This window comes from Coptis chinensis, chromosome 2, assembly GCF_015680905.1.
Source record: "Coptis chinensis isolate HL-2020 chromosome 2, ASM1568090v1, whole genome shotgun sequence".
Lineage (NCBI taxonomy): Eukaryota > Viridiplantae > Streptophyta > Magnoliopsida > Ranunculales > Ranunculaceae > Coptis > Coptis chinensis.
In genome coordinates, this window is record NC_141457.1 from 22,347,037 (window position 1) to 22,364,144 (window position 17,108).

The 17,108-nt window shown below is 39.1% G+C and overlaps 1 protein-coding gene across 1 annotated transcript; it reads left to right on the forward strand.

Annotated features, from left to right (window-relative positions):
• The first annotated feature begins 13,187 nt into the window (after positions 1–13,187).
• On the forward strand, positions 13,188–16,786 carry LOC147515380 (amino-acid permease BAT1-like). Its single transcript, XM_086587221.1, has 7 exons — positions 13,188–13,516; positions 13,620–13,799; positions 14,710–14,829; positions 15,020–15,211; positions 15,305–15,610; positions 15,676–15,858; positions 15,996–16,786. Exons 1-7 carry the CDS (start codon positions 13,406–13,408, stop codon positions 16,485–16,487), a joined length of 1,584 nt encoding a protein of 527 aa, XP_086443347.1. The 5' UTR covers positions 13,188–13,405; the 3' UTR covers positions 16,488–16,786.
• The last annotated feature ends 322 nt before the right edge of the window (positions 16,787–17,108 follow it).

The following is a 17,108-nucleotide window of genomic DNA, read 5'->3' on the forward strand; positions in this document are numbered from 1 at the left end:
CTTAAGATCACCCATGCCTTTTAACTGCAGGCCACCTTACCGACACACACAGACATTGCTATATATCAACTCAATAGGTATCTTGCCCAGGAGATGAAACCGAGAACTTGCCTTCCTTGTCTGGTGTCCACACTCTACATTCCTCAATTTCAGTGGAAGGAGGTGGCAAAGAACTAAGATCCATTCCCATACTAAAGAAAATCTGTTTGAGTTCCTTGGGAAAGACCCACTGATTTTTCTTGTAAATATCAGAAACTCTTAAATTGAAGTTTCTCCATTCTATAAGTGGAAGACATTCAGTGATTGATCTTGGGCCTGCCCAAGCATCTCTCCACATATCCAAAAAATCCCCTTTTTCCTATGTGCCATGACAGATATGGTTGCATTTCTTGTAGTGCCCATTTAAGCCCTACCCATATAGATGAACACTTGTAGTATTCAATTCAGTTTCCATTTTTTTTTTTGTATTGCTTGCCCATGTATCTTGCCCAGGAGGTATCCATACCAAAAACAGTTTCTTTGATTTCTTCCTAATTAGGCATAGCTGTGATTGATACATTCTGTAGCTCTGTTACTACCTGCGGATTAAGATCCATTAGTTCTTGATTGTGCATCGCCAGTTTTGATTTGAATTTGTCTTCGTATGCTTGAATACGATACTCCTTGATATGTCTTGGGTTGTTAAGAAGATGCCTACTTCTGTTTTTATTTCTTCTATAAGAGATTTGTTGTCTGATTTTCGATTTTGCCTAAATATATGCCGAATTTCTGTTGCCCTCAATCTCCTCTTTAATTCTTGCTCGCTGCCTCCACATTTGACTTTCTGTGTAGATTAATTTGGAAAGAAGATTTTCAGTTTCCATTTCATGTAAATTGTGTGTTGTTCATCTAATAAGTCATCCTCCTGCTGTTTCTGAATATCCCTCAGTGACTATATAAAACATATTGCTTTGCTGGTGTAGCTAATGCGAACGAAGAAATTTAATTGTTGTTTTAGAACATTATAGCTATTCTAATAATCTCTTGCTATATTTTGGCCAGAATGTTTCTGGTTGAGTACAGCCACTTGTGGCAACAACATTTGGACAGGTTATTTGAGCTCTTCTTGTTTGAAAAACATAAGGTAACATGTGAGACATTCCTTTAGATTTTGAATACATCTTTCATGTACAATTAAAACAAAATCACTTAAGTGATTGATTATACTTTTGTTTTCTTATTTTGCACGTACTGTTAGTGCTTGAATCTATTTTTTTTAGCGGTTCCTGCTGTGCTTTCTTAAACAAGTGTGTCTACACCTGTTTTATTACACAGACTATTGGAAATACCCCTTGGATGAAGATGTGGGCGGTTTTAATCTTATCTACTATTACATCCATCTTAATTACTTGTAGTAAAGGTTAATATTAATTATAAATTTTATAGATGAATAAGTTTGGCTTTTGATCGACTTGAGAACTAGTTAAGTGTTCAAATATCTTATTATTTTACAGTTAAACAACACAAGTATCAATAAATTTACCTTTGGCTGTTGGATACTAACGTTAGTACGAAGTGAAAGCACTCAAGTCCGACCATTTGGATTTAAAATCGGTCATCCAATTTTTTCAGTTCTATTGTTTAGTATTATGGCCATTGGATTTAAAGGTAGATCTTTTATTGTTGAGTATTATGCACATTTTGTTACTCCATTCTGTTATTGAAGAGGATGTGGTAGCAATTATCCATAATTATTTAATAAGACGACTTATGTTAATACAAAATTTCAGCAACTCAGTCTCATTAAAGACTATCTCCTATTTCTTGAACTTGAAAAGCATATGCTGCCAATGTTTTTGTCAAGTGAATTGATGGAATGCTTTTGTTTTATTGTGTAGCTGAATCAGATATGCATGGGTTTGTTTAGTTCTAGATGATTCTTTTTCGTGACTAAGCACGATACGAAGTTAAGTTTGTTAACTTTTTTCATAGTGTAGTTTTAGAAGGTATAACTCCTTATGTACTTGGCTTGAAATGGCGACGTACAATTTCTGTGTAGCTATGTACTTGTAAACCAATATTTTATGTTTTCCTATTTAGTTGGGAATAGTTTACCGTGCTTTTTTTTTAACTTCTCTTAAATTATTCTATGAGCTTGTTGCTTATTGGATGTGTAGGTAGCCTTTCTGTCCAAAGCTGCATAAATAATGTAGTGGTTTTCTCCTGATTGTTAATTGAGCTTATTTTATTTTGTCCCCATCATCTATACCAGTTCTCTTCCTCATTTGCTTAGGTGTTGGTCCAACAACGGTTTGTTTTGCCAAGCCATACTTGTCATGCCTTGCTTCTTATTTGCAGAAATTTGCTGGAAAACATCTCCTGATCAGGTAAGTCGTTGAGTTTTGAAGTTATTTGCTAATGTGGGGGTTCTGTTTTGTGAGTACTAGATGTTTGATAATTTGCTAGATTGGGTTTCCAATAAGCAATCTGATTCTATTTGTCTAGTTTACCAAAGTTTATATGAGCCTGTTGCACATTCATTTTGTCACATTGCATAAACAAGTAGAAAATATATAGGGCAATGAACATTCTTATCGATATCCTATTGCAGTACCAAGTGTAAACAAGTGCAACCTTTGTACTTGGTTCGTGTTATAGTGGCTTTTCTGCTTATGCACAGGGGTTCTATGTTTTTTCTAGCATATCCTTGTGCTCAAGACACTGTTGTCTTCAAGGACAAGAACTCGGCCCTAGTGCCTTGCAGAGTTAGCCTATAGTTATTGCACGCTTTGACTCATTGAGCGTAGCTGCATCTTTTGTGCATCTCTGGACTTTCTGTCATTTCTCATTTTTTTTTTCTCTACTGGTCAAGCTAGGTCAGTGGATCACTAGAATATATAACTTAGAAAAAAATATGGGAAAAGGAGGCTTTCAATAGGTATACGTTGGTCACCATATTTCAGGTGGAATTGAAAATGATCGGGCTGCAGGTGTAGGGAAGCTATAGGTAAAATAGCTATAACTAGGTTCTTACATCATTTGTTATTGTGTCGTTTATGATCTAATCTTGTTTATTGCATGCTTTTATCTTCATAGAATTTTAATCACCTTAATGTTATTAACTTGAGCTTAAGAGTAGACTTGCATAAGTTAATAGATGACATATGCTAAGCTGCAAGCAAGCCCATCCCATAAACTAGCGTGTTCATAAATCAGTTCGAAGCTTGGCGTGACGTTTCTGTGTAATTATTTCATATTGTCAACATAACCTATCAAAAACTAATTGGTGTTAATTAATTTAAATTAAATTAGTATTTGATTCAATTTAAAGGGATGTCCATTCCATTTAAAGCAATTATGCGATTTGTTTGTTAGTTAAAACTAGTTGATAAGTATGAAAGATGCACGTGTTCTTAATCAAACAATAAAGACACCTTTTCATTATTACATGGTGGTCTTTGGCTCACATTGGGTGTTTTGGTTTTGTTTTACATCTCTTCCAATGATATGATCAGGGCACAAAGTAGCCACCGATTGGATCCATTATTAGTTGCATTAAAATCAGTGGGAATGTTGCAACTATAAGGGAAGCTGGTCCAACGCGTACATGAGGTTAGTTGTTCATTGTAATTGGACCCTTTTTGTTGTTTAGAACATTTTACTATTGCAATGTTCAACATTACATGTAAGATAGATTACAATTTACTGAATTGCCGAGCATATTGACAAACATGTTGCAACTCGAGCTGACCATCAAGAGGTGGGGTATTTCATTCCAAGCTATGCACATATACAATCTCAAGTATATTACTAAATATCCCTGACCCTGTGAAATTGTGAATTTAAGTCTTATCATCTATCACAAATAAAGATCTGAATATTTCACCACCCGCACGAGTAAACGCAAAGAGTGCATGACCCTATGATTTCCTTATCAGTTCACCTATATGCCACACCTTTTGTCAGGTAATACCCCATTTGGGTTAAACTTTATTGTGCAGTGTGAAGGTTTGGTCCATTTGCATTGGACTACATTATTTTTGTACTAAACTAGTAAAAAAATTCTAGTATGTTATTGATCCCTCTAGCTCCCGTCAAGTCTTGTGTCTCTAGTTCACATCATTAGGGAGTCTATCCTTAACCATTTGTCAATTTCCAATCTTGAAGAAGTACTGTTCTTAAATCACCTTATTCCTTTCCCGTCCAATGTATGGAACAATTTCACATATAAAGTTTGATGATCTCATAATATATATATTGCACCTTGATTTAACCATGTAGTAGGAATGCATATCTTAGTAGTACACATGTATAGTTAGTAATGATGCAGCCTTGGGCAATCACATATAAGTTTTTGTCTCTAAAGTTTTCAAATATTGAAGTTGTGATGTATTTATTTTTATATTATTTTTAGATATTTGAACATCTTTTTGTGCAAATGCAGAGTAAGATATGATGCTACTTGTCTTGAGAAGCGAGACTGGCATTGATGGGAATGTTTAACTTAGAAAGTAGGTATTCTTTTCTTTTTATTGATGTTTATCGTTTTCATTGTACTTAGTTATCTTCCCTAAAAAGATGATTAATTTGTTTGATTTCTGAAAAGATGATTAATTTGTTTGATTTATGAATAATGAACTAACTTATCTCTGTGTGGCATTGTGGCCAGGCATGAGCTTTGTCAAGGCATGAGCTGCTCATACGACAGGTACCTAGTTTGTAGAGATGTCTGAGCTTGTTCTATTTTGTTGTTGTCTTTCTTATGTTTTTTTTTTCCTGATCACCATACAATGCCTCCCCTTAGCGAGGTCCTAGTCCTAGGAAGAGCTCATCCCCGCGTGTGACTCCACCTTATGGAGGTGATATTCCAGATAAACACAACAGGGATGAAAGATCACCAAGTCCAAGAAGTGTTTCACCGCGGAATAGACGTGCTAATTCTCGTAGCCCATCACCTCGTAATTCAGATGCTGATGTAAGTATTCGACTATCAATTTTCTGGATGTTGTGAATTTGATTGTCCTAAATAGGTAATTAAATTGGCATATGTATGTGTTTGTTTTGTAGGATTGATGGCTAGGACACAACATGTGAGGATAGATATTTTTAGTTATCATGTAGGGGTTCGCTTCTTGGGGCAGTCTTTTGTTTTGCACGTCATTGTTATAGTTTGAGAAGCTACTTTGGTGTTCATGGATTTTATTCGAAGGTTAACTATTTTGTTGTAAAACTTTTCATGGTTTCATTTGGGTGGTGTCTGGTCTTTGGAGTTTCTATAGGTTTTTATGAAGTCTTTAGAGGTTAGTGCAGGGTTTGATTCTTTGCTTGGCTCAAGTGTTGATTGATGTTAACAATTTATATAATATATTATTGTTATGATAGTTGTATGTTTTAGGATTTGCATTTGTGTATGTATGGATGTGGCAAAACAGATAAAGGTATATTACTTCTCAATAGAAATTGGATCTTGGTATATTACTTATTTGTGATTGAGCTGTTAGAAATGTTGTGGTAGAGATTGTGATTGAGCAAGTGTAGGTACGTGCAACAGTACAGGTGGCCCTACATAAATGGGCTAGAAAAACCAATTTTTTTTTATACAATGAAAATTCATTAGTAACGGATAGAAAACTGTTAGTAATTGAAAATTAGTAACGTTTTTCAAATGTTAGAAACGGGATATTACTAACACTATTAGTTGCAAACAAATTATGTACAAAATTAATAACTGTTACTAATAAATTGTAACGGTTTTTATGTGTTGCTGAAATTAATTTAAGTAACACTTCTTAACGGATAATAAGTGTGACTAATATCCGTTACTATTATTTGTCACGCTTTTGTGTCAAAGCAAAATAACCGTTACTAATAATTTTTGTAACGGATGTACATTCGTTACTAATAAGCTGTTTTGGTGTAGTGTACATACTTCTTTGCATCGATCTGCATTCTTGGCCAGAAATATCTTTGTGAGATCGTTTTGTGAGCCAGCAAGTGACCTCCTGTGTAGTTTCCGCATTCTCCCTCGTGGATTTCTTCAAAAATCATCTGACCCTGTTCTGGGCTTATGCACCTCAGATGGGGTTCTCCAGTGGATTTTTTGAAAAGTTTACCGTTTACTAGGCAGTAGTGACCTGATTGATATTGAACCTGTCTGGCCTTGGTACGATCTGCTGATGCTTTGCCAAGCTGGATATAATCTATGATAGGTTGCGTCCATGTTTGACTAATCTGAGTGTCAGAGAGTGGGCATAGGTCGGTAACTTCTAGGACGTGCTCATTTTGGTAAGCAGGTCGATCGACTACTTCGATAAGTAGTTTCCAAGGGTCACAGTACGGTATTTGGGTCGCGAGGTATACCAAGCTTTCAGCAAGGCGATTCTCTTCCAGTAGGAAATGTTGTATGGTGATTTTCTTGAAAGAATGCAGTAATTGATCTACAACTTGAAGGTACTTAGAAAGGTTACCTTCATTGGTTGTATACTCATGGGCGACCTGGAAAACGACCAGTTGTGAATCGCTAAAGACTTTGAGATCCTAAACTTTGAGCTCTAATGCCATACGGAGACCCATAATCAAGGCTTCGTACTCAGCTTCATTGTTGGATGTCGTGAAATCGATGCGAACTGATTTTTCCACCATGGAGCCATCTGGTGACACTAAGACTACTCCGATTCCACTGCCACCTAGATTGCTAGCTCCATCCATAAAGAGTGACCATACCACCGGGTCGTGTTGTTTAGAGGTCGGGGTGTTGTCCTCCGGTTCCCAGTTCAGGTCGTCAACTGGGAAATCTGCTAAGAAATCAACAACAACCTGACCCTTCTAAGAGGTTCTTGGGTGAACTTAATGTGGTGTTCACCGAGTTCTTCTGCCTATACTGCCATGAGAGTTGTCTTGTTGGATTTAAGAAGGATCTTCTTAAGTGGCAGGTCAGTGAGCACTTTGATTGGATGTGCTTGGAAATAGGGCCTGAACTTTCTTGTTGAATAAAGTAGTGCCAGTATTGCCTTTTCAATGTGGGAGTAGTTCTTTTCAGCTGGTAGCAATGTATTATATTGCTTGTGAAGTAGATCAGTTTATCTACGTTCTTCTCCTCTTTGAAGAAAACTGAATTGATAGCGAAGTCAGACATAGCTAATTAAAGTCCCAGTGTTTCACCATCATATCAATCGATTTTGCCAACACATGTGGTGTTGTCAAATAGTCCTTGAGAGTAGAGAACGCTTGGTGGCATTGCTCGTTCCATGAGAATTGTTCACCCTTCTTGAGAATTTGTAGGAAAGGTCGGCATTTGTCTGATGCTCTTGATATGAATCGGTTTAGAGCTGCCACCATTCCTGACAGCTTCTATATCTGCTTCTTTGTTTTTAGGTCGGGCATGTTTAAGAACGTTCGAATCTTATCAGGGTTTGCTTCTATCCCACATTGTGAGACATGATACCCTAGAAATTTCCCGAAGGACACTCCAAAGAGGCATTTCTCAGAGTTAAGCTTCATCTGAGTTCGCCAAAGTCTGGAGAACGCTTGTGTGAGGTGATCTAAGTGATCTCCAGCTTTCTTGCTTTTGATGACCATGTCGTCTATGTAGACTTCCACGGTGTCACCTAACATGTCTTGGAACATATCGGTGATGAGTCATTGGTAGGTCGCTCCAACGTTCTTGAGGCCGAAAGGTAAGACGTTGTAATAGTAAATCCCTTGCTCTGTTATAAATGAAGTTTTCTCTTGGTCTTTTTCTGTTAGCGGGATTTGGTTGTAGCCGCTGTAGGCATCCATTAATGACAAGAGCTAGTGGCCACAGGTCTGGTCCACAAGTCAGTCAATTCTTGGTAAGGGGAAGCTATCTTTAGGAGTTTCCTGATTTAGGTTAGTAAAGTCCACGCAAAGGCGAACTGTGTCATTCTTCTTTGGGACTGCTACTATGATAGCGACCCATTCAAGTTAATCGACCTTCCTAATGAAACCAACTTTTTTGAGATTTTCGACCTCTTCATTGATTGCTTTTTAGAATCTAAGGGATAATGTTCGAGGTCGTTGGCTAACTGGTTTAGCATTGAGGTTAACATTTAACTTATGGAATGCGATATTGGGATCAATTCCAGGCACATCGATATACGACCAAGTAAAAATATCTTTATTTAATGATAAAAAACTTACAAGTTGTGCCTTAAGAGTAGTATCAATGTTAGCTCCTACATAAACGAACTTGGGGTCATCCTCAGTTTCTAGGTTGACATTTTTCTTCATCTCGGTATGAGCAGTTGCCTAAGTGGACTGAGCGACCTCTGGGGTCTTGGTCTCTTGCGGTGTCTCTTTGATCTGAAGGGGTGGGGCGACCCTGAGGTCTAGACTTCTAGAGGCACGTTTTTTACCGAGCCCCCAGTGTTCTCTTTTCCGAGTTCATTGCAGGGGGTTTTGGTCATGGTCTTGATCTCAGAGATGAAGTCTTCTGCCAGCTTGGTTTTGGCGATCTCTCCCTTGTTTTTGAGTGAAGCCCCAGTAGGCTTGTTGACTGAGAGGATCTGATTGCTATTGTGGGCATCAAGCTAGTTGCTTCTGAGCTCCATCATGCCGCTGGGGCCTGGGAAGTGCAAAACCTGATGGAGTGTTGATGGCACTGCTTGCATCTTGTGGATCCAACGACGTCCTAAAATAGCAGTATAGAACGAGTTGACATCCATAACACTGAAGCGCGTATTGATGCTGACCTTATCTTCGTGTGACCGAACTGAGATAGGTAGAATGATGTCTCCTATTTGGTTGGCTTATGATCCATTGAAGCCATAGAGGGGGGCTATTGGATCGATCATGACTGACCTGGGCATGTTCATCTCCTTAAGGGTGCTGTAGAATAGGATGCCGCACGAACTGCCTGGGTCGATTAGGACACGCTTGACAGTCCAGTCACTGATTTTGATGTGGACCACCAAGGCGTCATTGTGCAGGAGACACACCTTGTTGAGGTCAGCCTCAGTGAAGGTGATGTCTCCTGAGTTGTGGCCATTTGTGCATGGGATGGGGGCTGCTTGTGAGGAGAACTGGTAGACTTCCTGGAGGGCGCCTACTCATCTCCTTTTCTCCCTGGAGGACGTGATAGAGTCATCCAAGAGGGTAATCATATTGATGGTTCCGTTGTCTCTGTCAGACGAGTGCCGGTGGCTCTCATGACGAGATCGCTCACTGGAACGTCCTCTAGCATGAGAACGAGCTATGATGTTGTTGCGTGGTGGAGTTCGGCTGCGTTCTCGGCGAGCCATGAGTTTGTGGTGTAAGTCACCATCGGCTATATCAATATAGTGCTTGATATGGCTTGCCTCAATGAGGTCTTGGAGGTAGTGCTTGAGCCCGCGGCAGCCGTTGGTCTCATGGCACTTTGCTTTATGGAAAGCGCAGTACGGCTTCCCTGGTGTGTCTTCTGGACGTTTTACCTCAGGTCGGTAATAAGTAGCATTTTTTATTTTCTCCAGTATATATGTAACCTGGAGATCTTGTAAGTACCACGAACTCTCTTTTGGTTTGGGTTCGGGTGCTGGTCTGTTGACCCTGTTGCCTGGGTTGCTTCTTAGAAGATGGGTTACTATCTGATTATAGCGACCTCACCTGCTTCCTTCAGTCTTTCTTTTTCGAGGCCTTCTGCAAGCTTGATGTATTTCTCTACACGTGAGTATAGTTCGGCCAGTGTTTCAGGGTGTTCTTTCATGAGCGACCTGGACAGATTAGTGTTTTTCCTGATCGCGTTGGTGAATGCCACTATGGCGAACGACTCCTTGAGGCCGCTCTCCATGGACAGTAGCTCTATCTTGAAACATCCCAAGAAGGTGCGAATTGGTTCGTCACTCTTCTAAGACAACTGGAAGAGTGAATTGAGGTCGGCTGTCTTATGTCTTTTGTGGACGTCGGGCCGGGCTTAACCGGGTCGGGTTAGCTTTTTTTGCCGATTGAGTTCGGTCCCAGTGAGTATAACCAATCAAGAGCTCCATCTTTTAAGCTTGCTAGAAACAAGCTGCACTGTAGGTGGTCGAACTCCTGCGCATTGTAGAGTGCAAGACTCTGAATGTAGCGAACTACGTGCTGACTAGGGCATGTCCTGCCATTGTACATTGCGAACCAAGGCTGAATGAAATCTTTGGGGGAGGGTTTACTGAGTACCTCGAGTGTGAAGGGTGACGCATGGTATGTCTTCAGCATCTTTTGGATGACCTAAGTGGTGTCCTTCTTGCCGGTGCTCTGTTCGATCTGCTGGGAGAGGCTGTTGATATGCTAGTTGACCTCATTGATCCCGTCCTTAGCGGTAACACCGTTCGGGCTCTGGGACCTGACTTGGGTTTTGAGAGCTACATTCTCCTGTCAGGGCTAGGTGATGTTGTTGTTCATCGTTCCTAGTTGGCTGACCAGGTCCTTAACTTGTGCTTGGAGTCTTTCCATGCTTTGTGGGATTGAGATTTGTTGGTTGAAGATTTGTTTGAAGGGTTGTGAACTCAAGAAATCAAGCCACAGACGGCGCCAATGTGTGGGTGGTCATACCATATATCTGGACAAAATTAAGTCATGAGCCAATTGCGAAAAAGCACTCAGGATATCTGCAACTCCTCAACTCTGTCCACATCATCAACTTTTTTTTTTTTTTTTTTTTTTTTTTTTTTTTAAGAAGTGGAAATTTTATTGATAATGATAACGAGTTTTACAAATAATTAGGACAAGCGTGCAACAAGCTGCATCGCAAGTTCTTTCTGAATGGCAAATTCTATCCTCCTAAATACAAACTTGTTAGAACCAACTGTCATTACGTTGCAGTCCATAACTTTCTGCAATCTCTTAAGGAGCTCATCAACAGACTGTTGTGCCAATAAACCAAAAGTGTTGAAACTAAACGGAATGAAACAATGTTGGTTAGCCCTACAAGCCTCCTCGTGTTTCTCAATCTTTCATGTCGCTGCTCTATTAGCTACGTCACCCACCTCAAAGACTCCATTCCCAGTCCCTACCAACGGAGAGGCTCCGGTTACATCAACACACGCATGCCTCCCCTCAGACCAACTGTAGATCAATACATCCGCAGGCCGAAGTGCCCTCATTCGGATCAGTGAGAAAATTGACGGGAGCCTCCTTCTTCACTTGTACCCCAGCCCTCCAAAATGCATCACATAAAATGTCTGTGACATGATCATGTTGATATTTGAAACCTAGAAAGTGTCGACAATGTGCTGCATGGTCCCCGAAAGCATCCAGTCTACTCTTTTTTCAAACAGGGCATAAACCATCGTCAGAGTACAAAGGAATCATGAGACGGTACCGGAGAATAGAACGATACTCCACCGGCGACATACGCTGTCCAAGTCCCTCCATCGGAATAGCAAGTAGAAAATCATTTGCGTGTTCTGACTGCAAGCATTCAATGACTGTTTTTTTTTTTTTTTTTACTAATCACCCATCACATTAAAATTTAAACTTGAGTGAGATCACAATCTAGAGATGCAATACACTTTGGAAGAGGCCTCTTGTCTTGATACCTCATAGCCCACTTAGCAAGTTCATGGGCCTCCCCGTTAAATAACCTACTAATCCAATGCATATGAACTATCCTGTGAGACATAACCTTGTTAAGAGATATTTTCGAAGCTGTTACAATAGACTATAATTGCCATGTTAGGTTATCAAACGTAGTAAAAGGTGTCGGGTTTGCTAGAGTTTGAATCACTGTTTGGTTGTCTCCTTCAATGAGAAAACAACTTGCTGATAGAGTTCCAGCCAAGTGAATAGCAGTTTCAGCTACCACAAATTCAGCTTCTTCAGCAGTTCGAGCTTTGAAGGTTTTGAAGACTGTAGCAATTGGCTTTCCTTCCATATTCCAAGCTATCACTCCAGCTGCACCTTCTCCTCTCCCCCCTTCCCTATCAAAAGCCGCATCAAACCGTATATTAATGCAATCTTCATTAACAACTGGAAGCGATTCAACCATATTCAAAGGAGTAGAATTAAGGTTAGAGATACGAGGGGAATCCTCTTCTTCTTTGTCTACTTTATATGTTTCTAAACATTTATGCCATATAGCCACTGCTCCTCTGATGATGCCCTCTTTGTTGAAGTTTGTTTGTTCGGACTTATACAAGTTCCTTACTTCCCAAATGTGATGCATGACTATACAAACTAGAAGCCATTTGGCTGCTATATCCTCATTCTTGTTGTGACACCAATTGACAACCTCGTCAAGCCATTGTCTTATGCTCCAATCCGAGTACACTTCAACTCTCAAGTTGATAGGGTTAGCGAACCACAAGCTCTTTGTCCATTCACAAGTCAAGAAAATATGTGCTGGTGTCTCAATACAAGGTTCACAAAAGGGGCAACTCATATCTCCTTCTATCTTTCTTTCTAGCAGTCGATCTCCTCTAGGTAGAGCTTGCATATACAATTTCCAATTTCCAGATAAAGTGTTGCCAGTTGCCAGCTTCTATCTTTTTTGACTTTATCTGTTACTTCATTTCAAGTGGATTGGAATATTGGAATCGTGATGCTGTAGCTATCAGAGGGTGTAAACTACAGATACGACAAAACACGGCTTATACGTTCTACTTTTCTAGCAATGTTTAATCGGGTCTAAGCTCTAGTTTATTTATTTGTGATTTTTCTTCTAAACCATTTCAGGAGTTAGGAAGACCCCGACCACTATTGATAATGAAAGTCTGGCATACATAGTTCCAAAAGCATCTTCCTCTACTACTACATGCAAACTTTCTAGTTTCTAGTGGGTGATGGGTGGAGTACTAAAACACCAACATATATATCACAGTTCAGGAACTTCAGATTGCAAGTTTTACTTATATATGTGTTTCACCTCTTTTTTTTTATGGTTGGGGCCCGTGAGATATGTGTTTCACCTCAATCTCCTTAGATTGAGCATAATGTTTGCTGCTATTGTGGAGTCTATATAACAAAATTAATCCCCGGACATGTTAGACCTCCACTTGTTCCTGATTCAATGCCTTTAAGTTAAGCTCATTGGTCTATGCTCTAGCTAATTCTGCATTTCACGCATTTAAACATATATAATAAAGAGCTAAAGCTACATCTGTAATCACCTAATCATGCCGATTAATAAAAAAACCAGACTTCAACCATTAATCTATCATTACCTGGACAGCTGGACTCTTGGAGTTATTTATAAGATCCATGGAATCAATTTGTTTTCCTTAATTATGTATATTAATCAATAACATGCATGTTAGAGAGATGCAAAAAGAAAAACCAAGAAGATCCTCTTTACTATAATGTTGTTGGACCTTGACTTTTAAACTTGAGTATCTCACAGATCCTGCCAAATAACTAACTCATCATTCAACTACTCAAGTACTTATAGCTTGTAGAAAGAACAGATATATATAGTTGCCCCTTCAGAGACAATTATTGCAAACTTGCACTTGAAATGGATTCAAGTGAGACAGGTTCAAATGGTCATTCACAGGCTTTTGCAATGGATTCTGGAGAGAAGCGTCTCAAAGAACTCGGATACAAGCAGGAACTCAGAAGAGAAATGGTGTTGTTTCTTTTATGATCATTCTCTTGTTTTATGTATATGTATATATTGGGAGCAGTAAAGAGAGAGAACTAAACGATGTTTGTTTTTTGGCTAATTGCAGTCTATGTTCAAGACACTTGCTATTACATTCTCAGTCATGGCACTATTCCCAGGTACACCTCTTTATGGACAGAGTTTGCTATATGCAGGACCAGCAAGCCTCATATGGGGATGGTTGGTTGTTTCTTTCTTCACTTGCTTTGTTGGGATTGCCATGGCGGAGATATGCTCTTCTTTTCCGGTTTGTTTCTTTCCTATCATGACTGTCATTAGCTCTTTCCAGCCTTACTAGCCAGTGCTTAGGAGCGTAATTTTCGTAATTATATTACTAACTTTCTTTGGGATTAATTTACATAAAGTCAATATTAACACACATTGATCTTCTGTCATAAATAGGCGTTATTTACAAATATCATCGAAAGTAAATTACCACATACTTTTTTTCTTTGTTTTTGAAGATTAAGCTAGGGGTAGACAGACCCTCCCTTGTATTTATTCAGTTCTCCTAGTGTACAACCTATCTTTCACCTCCGCTCTTACAAATCTTTCAGATTCTAAGTCCAGAAGAGGAACAAAACACACTAAACTATCCGCAAAACTATTACATAGTTAAACACATCTATAAAAGATGTTACATAAAAAAAAAACACAAAGGTCCTGAACGCACCTAACCAGATTACCAATATTCTCTTCCTTAACCTTAGTCTCTACTAATGCAAGAACACTCAAATGTTTCTCCAGTCTAAAATTATAGCCCTCCGCTGCCTTGTGATGGACATTGATACCCCTCACTTTTCACACACAAAAAGGATTGTTAATGCTTGTTTTTAACATTTTATACCCCTTGGTTCTTCCTCTGTTTAACTTGCTGGTGCATTGTGTCCAAGCATGACGCATCTTCTTTTTCTGGGTTTTAACATAGCATCTGTGATGGAGTTTAGGAAAATCTTTCAACTTCACAAGGATTGATCATTATTTCACTTCCACCTGCACATATATCAATGTGCTTGGCTAAAGTTTGGCCTAAACATAATATATATGTCACTGCCATCAATACAAAATCTATATAACCCTTTTAGTTATGGTAGCATGAGTAGTCCGGAATAGTATATCTTGGAATTTATGTTACTGAAGCTTCTATTTCTGAACAGACTACTGGCTCCCTATACTTTTGGGCGGCACATTTAGCCGGCCCTAAATGGGGTCCTTTAGCGTCTTGGTGTTGTGCTTGGATGGAGACGATCGGCCTTGTTGCTTCAATAGGAGCACAGGTAGTGCCCCTTATTCCTCCCTCCTTATATCTCTTTTCTGATTCTTATAAACATGACTGATGTTTCAAAATCAGAACAATTGGCATTCGCTAGTGTAACCAAGCTGGATATGCCTTTACCCAAAAAACGAAGAAGAAAATAAATAAAGAAAAAAGAGAAAAAAACGAAATCTGAAATTCCTTCCTTCTAGGCATATTCTGCATCGCAGATGATGCAGATTATAATTCTATTATGTACGGGTACAAACAAAGATGGGGGCTATCTCGCTCCGCAGTGGGTATTCTTATGTATGTACATTGGCATTACCATCATATGGGCTGTGCTCAACACCTTTGCACTACATGTTATTGCCTTCATCGACACAATTTCAATATGGTGGCAGGTAACAACTTAATCTTTGTTCAAGATAAGGATACCATTTCATCTCATACTTAATAGACTTGATTTCCCTACCAATCTCTGTTTCTTTCTACAGGTAGTTGGAGGTTTGGTTTTATTGATAATTCTTCCATTGGTGGCACATCCAACTAAATCTCCTTCCTATGTTTTTAAACATTTTGAACTATCCCCAGACTCAACTGGCATAAGTAGCAAACCATATGCAGTCATTCTATCTGTTCTTTATAGTCACTACACTTTATACGGCTACGACACTGCGGCACATCTAACAGAGGAAACTAAACGCGCTGACAAGAATGGTCCAGTTGCGATTCTTTCTAGTATAGCAATGACAATGCTGTTTGGATGGGGATACATCTTAGCTCTTACCTTCAGCATCAAGGTAATCTCTGATGAACTCATGGTACGGTATTATATATTGACAATAATCTTACAAATCTATTACAGGATCCAAGCTCTTTATACGATATAAACAACGAAACTGCTGGTCTTCTGGTACCTGCACAAATAATTTATGATGCATTCCATGGGAGGTTTCACAATTCTAGTGGAGCCATCATTTTTCTTTTTCTCATATGGGGATCTTTCTTCTTTTGCGGGCTTTCGGTTACCACAAGTGCAGCTAGAGTGGTAAGAAACTTGGCAAGCTTTTTTTATTTCTCATTCCCATTCATTATTTAAATTATGCAACAATCTGTCAATAGATTTGTATGTACTTCGTGATATGAATCTTTCAAAGTAACAACACTTTCTAGCTGTATATATAGGTGTATGCTCTATCAAGGGATAATGGAATTCCATATTCACATATCTGGAGAAGGCTACACCCAAAACACAAGGTTCCAGCAAATGCGGTGTGGTTGTGTGCTGCCATCGCCATTTTACTTGGACTACCTATTTTGAAACTGACTGCAGCCTTTACTGCAATCGTGTCCATATCTTCAGTTGGATGGGTTGGTGGCTATGCCATACCAATTTTTGCAAGGATGGTAATGGAAGAGAGTGACTTCAAACCAGGACCATTTTATTTGGGAAGAGCCAGGAGACCAATTTGTCTGATAGCCTTTTTATGGATCTGTTATACTTGTTCTGTGTTCCTATTGCCAACTCTTTACCCTCTCAAATGGGATACTTTCAATTACGCCCCTGTTGCTTTAGGAGCAGGTATAGCACTCATAATGGTGTGGTGGGCTGTGGATGCAAGACATTGGTTCAAGGGACCTGTCAGGAACATTAAGATTGACAATGAAGAAATTTAGTTAACTTCGTCTTTTTTTCTCCTCAACAAAGAAATGACACGTTGATTTGTTGTTAACAAAAATGTGGCCAAACACATGGTATAATTCTGTCATTACCTCCTTAACGAGTTCTAAAAGAACAAGATGTAAAATGGATCAGATAATGAAGTAGTCGTCAGCTCTGAAAGTAAGTAAGTGGTAAGTAACACAGCATCCCCAGAAAGGACTCAAAGGAGGGAAACATTAGTCGAAAAAGCTTGCATACCTTCCCTGTTGAACAGTCGTTTCCAATTTCAAATATAAGTTACATCTTATAATTATGACTGATATATTAGATCAGTTTCTGACTTCTATTCCTTCCAAGGCCATAAATAGTTTCGTATTCCTATGGCCAAATAGAGTTGATGATTAATGGAAGTCTGTTTGTTTTGAGAAAGGGGTCCATCTTAGTTGATTCTGGCTTTTGAACTTGAAAACCAAAGTAGTTCTTGATTTCATATGAAGTTCATATTTTTGCATAAAAGCGTGTTGTTGGTATGAGAAACGGGTTGCTAGGTTCCTTAGAGTCCCTTGGTTGATCATCAATGTCCATCATGCCCTTCAACGATATTGATCATCAAATCACTACCACCTTGCTTCTGC

What these genes read in the sequence shown, in the direction of transcription:
- LOC147515380 (XM_086587221.1), top strand. Translation starts at nt 13,406, where the DNA reads ATGGATTCAAGTGAGACAGGTTCAAATGGTCATTCACAGGCTTTTGCA. An exon ending in AGATATGCTCTTCTTTTCCG is followed by an intron (nt 13,800 to 14,709) that starts GTTTGTTTCTTT and finishes ATTTCTGAACAG; the next exon opens with ACTACTGGCTCCCTATACTT. An exon ending in TTGCTTCAATAGGAGCACAG is followed by an intron (nt 14,830 to 15,019) that starts GTAGTGCCCCTT and finishes CCTTCCTTCTAG; the next exon opens with GCATATTCTGCATCGCAGAT.